This window comes from Cupressus sempervirens, chromosome 9, assembly GCF_028749045.1.
Source record: "Cupressus sempervirens isolate cs-2001-9-10 chromosome 9, ASM2874904v1, whole genome shotgun sequence".
In the NCBI taxonomy this organism is placed as follows: Eukaryota; Viridiplantae; Streptophyta; class Pinopsida; order Cupressales; family Cupressaceae; genus Cupressus; species Cupressus sempervirens.
In genome coordinates, this window is record NC_143126.1 from 480,099,842 (window position 1) to 480,110,537 (window position 10,696).

At 35.4% G+C, this 10,696-nt stretch overlaps 1 protein-coding gene and 1 long non-coding RNA gene across 4 annotated transcripts in view; both read left to right on the forward strand.

Annotated features, from left to right (window-relative positions):
• LOC149539416 (uncharacterized) overlaps window positions 1-6,690 on the forward strand; it is a 137,818-nt gene extending 131,128 nt beyond the window's left edge. For 2 of the 3 annotated variants that reach the window (XM_089800657.1, XM_089800658.1), the window contains 6 exons: window positions 50-234; window positions 403-541; window positions 717-776; window positions 884-988; window positions 1,093-1,228; window positions 5,983-6,690. In XM_089800657.1, coding sequence (XP_089656783.1) covers window positions 50-234; window positions 403-541; window positions 717-776; window positions 884-988; window positions 1,093-1,206 — 603 coding nt within the window. In that variant the 3' untranslated portion in view covers window positions 1,207-1,228; window positions 5,983-6,690. The remainder of the gene's footprint in view (window positions 1-49; window positions 235-402; window positions 542-716; window positions 777-883; window positions 989-1,092; window positions 1,229-5,982) is intronic. The other variant, XR_016356229.1, reaches the window with a different exon arrangement.
• A 1,297-nt stretch (window positions 6,691-7,987) lies between these two features.
• Window positions 7,988-10,363, forward strand: LOC149539417 (uncharacterized). The gene is made up of 2 exons (XR_016356230.1): window positions 7,988-8,284; window positions 10,247-10,363. It is a non-coding gene; the product is annotated as an uncharacterized LOC149539417 (long non-coding RNA).
• The last annotated feature ends 333 nt before the right edge of the window (window positions 10,364-10,696 follow it).

The following is a 10,696-nucleotide window of genomic DNA, read 5'->3' on the forward strand; positions in this document are numbered from 1 at the left end:
TTCATTGAACATTTTCTAAGACCAGCTGATCAAACTTCTGTTTCTGCAGGTGGACAGCATGCTTGGAAGAAGAGGAAAGGACTCGGAACATTCTGCAATGCGTAAGCTAAAGAATGAATTTATGGCTAGTTGGGATGGTCTTCGAACTCGGGATAAGGAACGAGTGTTGGTTCTAGCTGCTACAAATCGACCTTTCGATCTTGATGAGGCAGTTATCAGAAGGTTTCCAAGGAGGTATTGTTCCTCTGCAAATTTTTTGATGATTCTCATAGATAGTCACATTTTGTTTCAACTGTTGTCAAACTCCAATATCAAGAAACATATGATGGTTGAATGGAAACTACTTGAGAATCATAAATGGCGAGCCTGGAAGCATGCACTAATTGAACTAATGACTTGCAGATTAATGGTCGATCTTCCTGATGTTGAGAATCGATCTAAAATTCTTAGGGTTATCCTTGTGGATGAGGATTTGGCACCGGAATTTAATGTGGAAGAATTAGCTGTTGCTACGGATGGATATTCAGGAAGTGACTTGAAGGTATTCTATGTTGACAGATATAGTTGGGTGCTTTCTGGAGGATTTAATTTTTTATCAAAATTTAGATATTTTCAAATGCAATATGTTGAACTAAGCAATTTTTTGATATTCTAATTTCAGTTATACATTGAAGTGCTGCTTTCGTTTATTTCTAAATTGGTTTGCATCTTTTCAGAGTTTGTGCACAACTGCTGCATATGAACGAATACGTGAACTATTAGATAAAGAATCGAAGGTATAAAAATAATTTCCTATATGATAACAGTATTCATCTTAATGTTTATAGAAGAAAGCTTAAAATTTTAGTTGCTATTATGCTAACAGTCATCTGGGTGTGTATAGGAGAGGGAGAGAGCAAAATCTGAAGGACGGGTACCTCCTCTAACCTCTAAAACACCAGAACTCCGGCCTATAAGCATGGAGGATATGCATAAGGCCATGGAAAAGGTGATAATCTAACAAGATTCTCATGCTTCAAGGCATTTAGTAATACCATTTTGTCTGCATCATTAGAAGGTATTTAGTAATATGCAATATTCTTGTCTTGTCAGGTTCGTTCTAGTGTCTCTGCAGATGCAAGAAGCATTCTTGAGTTGCGGCAGTGGAATGATGAATATGGAGAAGGCGGGTCGAAGAAGGTGATGACATTAAGTTATTTCATGTGAAATAGACTTGCATCCTGTAAAGGTATGGATTAAAAATTGAAATCAATATCTTCACTCTATCATGTATATATTATTTGTGACTGAATTGTATTGAATTTATTCTAGGATGTTTTCTGTTTGATTTGCCAATCTGTGATTAGTGCAAATCATTCACTGTAAGTTGCACCAAGATAAAATATTAAATAATTTTTTACCAAATTCTTCCCTGGCAACATGAAAGTCTATTCTGGTTCTTGCAAAAGTCTGGTCGTTTTCATATTCTTGCAAAAGTCTGCCCAAATTCTGTCAGATGAACTTGGCATGAATTTTGCTGTTTTTATGCCGAATTTGCAAATCTGAAGCAGGACTCAGGCTGAATTCGACCGAAAAGTGATTTGTCTGACTTTTTCAAGTTAGTGTTTGGTCTATTTTAGCCAATCCAACCAAACCCTAAAATAGACCACTAAAATGGCCAAGAAGGTAAAACATGTCATTTGGACTAAATTTAATACATTAATATATATGGTGGTATATTTTGCTATGGTGATTTACTATTGGCATAGCGATGTATAAACTTTTTTGCTGCTGCACGCACGTGAACATGCACACACAAAAAAAATGTTTTCATATGGGATGAACCCAATACGAATTCGAACCCACCCCAAAAAAATTGAACGAATTTTGAACCCAAATCCAAACCCGCAACTTAGCTATTTATCCTTATGAATTCAGAGTTCATATTATGAATTAACAGTGAAAGGAAGATGCTATCACAATTATAGAGATTAAAACAGCAATATAATAAGAAACACAGCAATACGACCTGGAGTAAACCTGAAATGAGGAGGAACAGAGAATACTGAGGGATTAATCCTTAAACCTAAGTTGCCGGTTTGGATTTTGGTTTGGATGTGGGTTTGACATTCAGGTTCGGAATTTGTTCAAATTTTTTTTGGGCTGGGTTCGGGTCCGTTTTGGGTTCGTCTGTACAAGATTTAAAAAAATAATTTTTTTTATATATATGTAAAAATATGCTGCAACAAATAACTTCATACACCACTATGCTAATATAAAACAATCAGCCACATATATTAACGATTTTATTCGTATGGCATGACAAAATGCGCCGCCATATGAATGTTTCAGTTCAAAAACTTTAGAACATCAATGCCAACTGTTTCTGTTCAAAAACTTTAAAACACCAATGTCAACAAATAGTAATCAGTAATCAGTCATAGACTCATATGTGATCAAATATCAATGTATCATAAAAAATCATCAAATAGTATCTAGACGAAGCGAATAAACGGGGAGGAGCTCCTTCCAACAGGGACCAGACCAAGCCAAAAGCAAACATACACATCCAGACCGCCGCTGCCAAAAATCCCAAACTGTCGCTGCCAAACGCGGGTTACAATATGGAAAATTCCCAAATGGTGTCGTTTTAGATTTTAATGTGTAAATTGCTACCTAAAACTAAGTTGACAAGTCGATAAGATGATGTGGCCTCGAAATTCACCCAAATTCGTTTCACATTCCTCCCAGGCTCTCAGCTGATGGCAAACCAAATTTGCTCAAAATTCCTCTGATTTTGACCAGGGTTCAATACTACGAATTTATAGGGAATTCTGATGGTAGCAGGCAAATTTGTAACGGTTTTGAATCGACTTTCAATTTGGGTGAAGCGAATGTCAAATTTCCTGGTTTTTGAGCGAATGTGGTAACTTAGCCTTAAACCACTATCTCATGAGCTGTTACAGTTCTTATTGCCTCTGAAAGGATTTCATGGACTACTCTACTACAAATAGTAATGCCCAAACACCATAAAAGCACTGTAAAGGCTGTCACACTTGCTGAAGCCTGCTATAAATCCAAATTCATATGCTTTTAGCTGTGATCGACACTTCCTTTAAAGGCTTTTTTGACAGAGACAGATTTGACCATAGTTGAAATATTGACACGTTTGATACTGGTCAAACCAATAACTCTTATTTGCTTCTGTCTAGCCTCAGTTGAGTGGTCAGGTCCATCAGTGCACCTTTTCCTCTTTATTCTCTAAGACAGTCATTTTCTTAATCTAACGTCAGGCATCCTTTTATAAGAATGAGCCATTAGATGTTCTTAGCGTAAGGGATTAGCAATCGTTAGCAAGTTAAACAGATTGGGGGAGAGGAACCAATAGTTGAGTGGGGTCCAATAGTCGATCACCCTCTTGTGAATATATTATCCAATCTTCCAGCACATTTTTACTATATATTGTAATTATGTAATAACACCAATAGGTTATAACTCCTTCAAACACCAAAAATCTTTATACTTCAGTTGTTTGACATTTCGTCAAACACTTTGCAAGCAAGCTCTGATACCACTGTAATAACCCTCCTCAAATCTGCCCTCAAAAATGGTGATGAAAGCTCAAGGAATTTCATCAAACAATTCACATGCAAGGGACGTATGACTGATATAGTATTTCAGCTAGCTTCAAATGACTTTTTTTCCAATTTGCATCAATGAGAATCTAGTGATAGAAGATTACAATGAACTACACAATGACCTAACATGAGTGTGCTCCTAATTTTGACAATATTCAGTGCATATATTATGATCTAAGCATGAGAAAAGAAATGCTACAGCCAACTGGCATTTTTTGCAAACAGTTGGTATGCAAACTATCTAGCTGATAAATAATGAGATTGAATTGTTTAAATGACACCAGCAACTATTATCTTTTTGATTGCAATCAAATTTCTAATACAATGCTCATGAAATATGGCCAAGACTTTGGCATTTACATGGATTACCAAAATGACAATGCTGGTATAATGCACACTTACAGCTGAAACTTATAATACCCTAAAAAAACAATACTAACAAGGGAACCTGGTTGTAGATAGCTGTAATAATTTTCCTTCAATGCTGCCCCATCTGCTTTACTTTTTTGAACTGCTTTTTCGGCTTGCTTTTTCGGTTCCGCTTTCTCCGCTTGCTTTTTCGATTCCGCTTTTTCCGCCTGCTTTTTCAGTTCTGTTTTTTCCGCTTGCTTTTTCGATTCCGCTTTTTCCGCCTGCTTTTTCGGTTCCGCTTTTTCAGATTGCTTTTTCGTTTCTGCTTTTTCGGATTGCTACCCTGTTGAATCTCAAGACCATATCTTTCAATGGCCTCAAGATTTTCAGCTTGAAGGGATTTCGTCCTTCAAACTATTGAGACATAACCTCCAGAAAATTCTCCAATTTGTTTGATGTTTCCAACCATGCTTAAAAGAAGCTCTTCCATTTCTTTTATAGTGTTCTCACAAGAGCTCCATCCTTCGTTTTCTCAATGTGGGATAAAACATAACTCCTTTTATGTAACTTATGTCTCCAATGTGTTATAAAATAAAAAAGGACTCTTTTAATTTAAATATTTCCCACAAACTATAGTTTATGTATTAATAAAGTTAAATATTTAAATTTAACTTTATAAAATAGCTTTATCAATGCAAAACAAATCTTACCAATGATAAACAAGTCTTCTTGCCGATTTTAAACAATTACCATCGACATACCGCTGCCACTAGATGTCCGACCATATCCAAGATGACTTACTATAAATAGTAAGTATGCCCAAAGTTGCCTCAAAACCACTCAAAAAGACCTGCAACTGAAACTATCTAGGCCAAATGGCCTCTAAGCCCCTTTAATGTCTTGGTTAGCGTACGGGACCGTGGGAAAATAGGCTAACGACAACATCATGCTATGAATGCTAAAAAGGGGACATTACAAATTAATTGATTTATTTGTAAATATAACAAAATCCAAATGTTGATAAAAAATAGACCAATACTTGAACACGTGAAAACTTATAAATTTATAGAAAAATAAAATAAATGAATTCATTAATAGGTGAAATAAATACCTTTTGTCTCAAACAAAATATCATAGTTATCTAATATATGTGTGCCACTTAAAAAATAATATGCTCACTTAATAAAATAAGAGGCTTATTAAAATAAACATTGATATCTTAGTGTATAAACACTATTCTTATGTGTACAACTATTGGGGTAGCAATGTATATGCAGAGAGTAAATCATATTAATAATGTCAAGTGACAATATAAAAGTTGAATACTAATAAATGCCTTGTATTTTCTCATGAGATATGTGAGATTGTCAAAAACTTTTAGTGTTCAACTACTCGTTCCTTTGTGTTGGATATAGGTTATATTTGATATAATAATGTGTTATTTTTATTACAACAAATAATATTTTTGTGTTGTAGTGTTTGTCCTTTGTGCTTAATATAAAAGTTATATATAACAAATATTTATGATTAGTAATTACTATTTGGTCCATTTAAGTTGCATATATGTTACATTTCATATAGTTATACAATATTCTATCAACAGTCAATTATTAGAATTTTTTAGATTAAGCTTTGGTTGAATGTTTAAAAAGTCATTTTTTTGGACACATTTCATTAGGCGCACTATTTTAACGAGTTCTATGACGAGTCATGCCTTCAAACCTTAGTTGTAGGTAGTTCAATGTCCATTTTACATATTTAGAAAAACCGAAGGTCTTACGATATTACATGTAGCAGCCACATATTGATGAAGTTAGCCCTCACGACTACTGGTTCCTCTCCTCTATACCGACTTAATTGATCCTCTTCTGGATCAATTGATGATAAAGAAAAAAATATGCTACCTTGTCATGGCACTCATATACACAGGTTCAAAAATCGTGTAGATGCTGAATCAATTTTATGATATTTCTGTAATCTAGGAAAATTTTGATTCTTTTTGGAATGGTTGCAGATGCTAGATAATCAGGAAGATAAATCAGAGAACACGATATTAAGAATGTTCAGCTGGAGGCCTCATAAATATTAAAGAGATTATTTGCAAATTTCTAGAAGAATGGTCGAGTAAACTGTACAGTGGAAGGAGGAAATAGAGTTGGACATAGCCCTGAGGCATGGGATGTGAACATAATTGGAGCAAGAAGTAAGTTGCAATATTATGGAAGTTCAGTTATCAAATAATATTCACGGCAATATGCATTGTTCTTTTAATCTGCAGGCATGCATGCAATTTTTTTTGCAGCCCAAACTGATATTTAAAGGTATCATTGATATCTTGAAAAGCTGCACAAATTTTGGATTGTATTTTTAGCACGCTCATATCGTTGGAAGAAATACAGTCTAAGCAGTGTTTTGCAATTAGCATGTCACTGCTTGACATAAAGCAAAGGATTAAAATATTGCATCCTCTACCAGAAATGATGTATATTGTAACTGATCGGAGAACACTAGAGCTGTACTTGTAACCATCTAAAGTAAATCATTGATGTCATATTATCGTTTGACATTTTTCTACATATCAGCATCTTAGTGAATTTCAAGCTGGTCTTCGCTTATATGCAACTGTGAGGGGCACCTGGTAACTTGTATTTACAGTTATATCACTATCTTTTAGTGAATTCTAAATAGCAATTTTGGTGCACGGGTCAAATTTGTTGCTGCATTTACTATCTTGGCTAATAGCTGCTTATATATTGTCTGCTAATAACTATTGTAAGATCAATAAATTAATATTGCCTAGCACATGCAGAAAAGGTCATTGTGCTGTCAAAGGTTGGGTGTAAATCTAATGAAAATTCAGAATTTATTGCAAAATATATACTTTGTTTAAACTGTTTTGTTCCGTAGCGAGAGAGGAAATACCAGTCTGTGCTTTTCAACTTCTGGAAAGTATCGCTTGGCTGCTGTTCTCTAACAGCTAAGTGCTGGAAGCAACTTTGAATTTTAGTTATTAATTTTCTTTCATAATTTTACGCTGTGCACTGGACTAGAGTTTCATGGATTTAAAGGGATTCTGAATCTGGTCTAGTATTTCATGGATTTAAAGGGATTCTTAATCTGTGAAGATAAGTTGGTTTTGTTTCTCAAATAGTTGGGCCCCCTGCTTCAGTTTTTAAGTTAGCCTGTTATACTAAATTTGATACCTGAAGTTGAATTAGATGTTTACATAATCTAAAAGAATCTTTTAGTCTATAAAAGAGGTCTTAGAGCACATAACTTGGTTATTAATTATTTACCCTTCACGATAATTATTCCTATTACTAATCACCCCATAAGGTTAATTAGGTAAAACAACTTAATTAAATACGCTGAGTTGCCAATTCTTTCCATTTAATCAATTGATTAAGACACGTTAATCCCTCTTGATTTTTTTTGAATTTTAATTATCCACATCATCCTCAATCTTTTTGCTTCTAATACTGGCTGTTAAATCTAGTAACATGAATTAAATTTAAGCATATTATCATTGAATGTGTCTTCATTCTACCCAGGTGTCCACGTAGGGACATGCCTAAGTTATCACACTCCTCGAGCTTATGAACACACTATCATTATACCTTTATGCACTCCATGCTCTTGTATGAGTGAGCATGCCAAGTGATTTGACTCTTTGCTCACGCAATTAACTTAGAGGAATCTTAATACCCTACATTATATTTTGACATTGACAACTTGAGTTGTCTTTGACAACCTGAGTTGTTCTAGTGGTGGAGGACTTGTACTCTTGAAAGAGGTCACAAGTTCAAATCCCATTGGGGATAGGATATGTCGTCTCGTTTGTAGCACTATCAAGTGCCTCTTGCTACATAGACCTAAAAACATATAGCTAATATTGTGGACTATAAAATGATCTTTCCTTTTCCTTTCCATCCTTGCACTTTGTACGTGTGCATGCGCTTGGCTTTTCATCTCAGTTCACTCTTATTTCTCATATAATTTCGCAAATTAATCAATGTTTGTCAATTTATAAAAAATCCCCTTTTAGCTCACAACATGTCATAATGCTATGCATTCAACCCATCTAACTCAAATTCTAACCTCTCGTCAATCTTGTGCTGAGACTTTGCATTCCCTACTAATGAAGTCTATCTAAGAGAAGTTACTTCTCCCAACTTTTTAATTATTCACAAACGCTTTTAAAAGCGTACTATTTACTATTTATCCTTACGTTCTCTATTTTTGTACAGTTTTGTAAGGAGCAATCAGATATAATCATTTGGAGCACATCTCGAAGATCTTGTAGGTTCAATGCTTATGTCATGTCCCCAATTTTTTGGTGACAGTTCGATTTAATTAATTTAATTAATGGTTGTCCAAGGACGACTAATTAGTTATTTTAATTAAATAAATAAATATTAAAAGATGACCTTGTATTTAATAAAGTGACTTTAGTATTTAATAAAGTTACTTGGAGTATTTAATAAAGTCACTTGAGGGATAAGATCAAAAGGGTTCTAGAAGTCTCTGGAGAGGATGGAGGGAAAAGAATAAATAGGCACCCCGGGGCTCCATTCGAATCAAGCAGTTGATTATCTCTCTTTGAGTTTTCAGATTGTGATTCAATCACGGGTGCATTGTGGAACCTAGGGTTTTCGCAATTGTCACAATTGACCATTGAGAACGATAACTCTCAATTGGTACGCAATTTTGAGGGTGTGAAATATCATCCGAATTATTGCAGATTGGAGGTGATATTCAGTCATTTCATCGGGGCAGAATTGGTGGCTTAACGCCAAATTTTGGAGGGGTTATTCTGAGAATTCAGTTTGAAGATATAAGTCATTCACAAGGGTTCACAAGATCAGTTGCAGTATTGGACAGAACAGGAAAGAAGGAAAGTTTACTAGACAATCCTCCCAGCCAGCGTTTCCGTACATTGAGGACGAAGCCTGAACCGAGGGGATCGACTCGGATTTAATTAGGAGCTGTTGGATAGAAGTCAGAAATAATTTGCACAAGGCTAAGTCGAAAGAGTTAGCAGAAACAGTGTTTGATAAGGGTCGGAATATATAAATTCAAAGTCAATATTACAGCAGGTGGAGGGACGCAGGTCAGATCATCTTTGATGCATTGTCGTCACTACCATCGGGAGGACGCAGTTCATAACGGAATAAGCACTATTCAAAGCTGGAGAGGGCAAGACGGCGAGGGTTCTCTGAAGTCATTACCTTTTTACATCACCGGTTTCCCATATGGGCTGACGTGCTGCTCCATTGACACCAAGACATAGGCGGATCTGATGTAAAAGGGACACTGCCGACTGAAGGATAGATTTGGGTAAAATTCATCATAAGGAGATTGTCAGACTGCTGGCGGAAATCGCTCACACCAAATCAAAAACGGCAGAGTTACTTCTGGTCATTGGATGCGTTCATGAGCATAGATTCATTGTGGAGGTAGGCGGGACACATCAACCAAATCAGTGACTGAAAAGAACAGACGCACCCTGTTAGAAGCCTGCAAATTATGTGAACCGCAAGCCTGGAAAATACTAGTTAATTGGCACGAAATTGTATCCTTACGGGTTTGATGTTCTTTCAGAGGCTGCGGTCAAATCCGTATTCCACACTGCAGAAATATTGGATACGACCAAGCACAATAGCTCCAGGCTAACTCCAGGCGGACACGAGGTGGATTGTTGTTGACAAATAAAGAGGGAATGGACGACTCGCTGAGTAAACAGTATATAATGAATTTGGACGGCACTAGGAGATAAAAATCAGAATCGAACACCATTTGGATAGTTTCATTGATGGCCGCGGTTATCCAGGTTCTATGTATATTGTCATTCCATTTTAATTAGAACATTGTTCTGTCACAGATGTATTCTTTAAATAAATGTCCTTGAAAATTTGGTTGACATCACTTGCATTTGTAATCAACTAGCCCTTTGCGAATCATTTGAGATATCACTCGTTGCATTTCTTAGTACTCTGTCTTTCATAAGAACAGCTCAATCTATTAGGCAAGAATTGTTCATTGTTCCTTAGTGACCTTTATAGTAAGAGTTAGTACAGTGGCAACATAGCTTGTTGGCTAACTGTTTGACGAAATACCTAACCGTTGAAGTTTTAAAGATTTTTGGTGCTTAAAGAGTCAATCATCCTGTCGGGGTTATTTCAGTGGTATCAGAGCCTGTTTTGCAAACCATTTGACGAATTGCCACAGTACATTGTAGGGATTTAGTGACCCTTATAGCTAGGGTCATTTCAGCTTAGCTTGATTTTACATTATATTGTATCTTCATTTTGCTCTAGTCAACGTGTTGCTCTCTATTTGAATAATGGATTGTATAATTGTGCTAATATATATATTTTCAACTCAATTATGATGCATATTTCTGCAACTTTGTTGTGGAGTTTTTGTTTATAGTCATTTTTATCATTTCTTTAATTCTTTTTGGAGGAAGATTTCTAATGCAGTTCTATATATCTTCTGTAGAGATGCATAGAGTGAATAACAAGTTGCTTATCTAAGTGATTAGGTTGATCAATACTTTCAACATCCACTATGTTTTGGGGAGCACCATCATTTGTATAGAGGGTGTAGCAATATACTCTTCAAATTGTTATGTTGCTTTTCAACATGGGCTCAACTTTGATCTAAAATTAACTATTTCAACAAATAGAAATCATCAAAGAATAGTTTTTTTTTAAATAATAATTTTA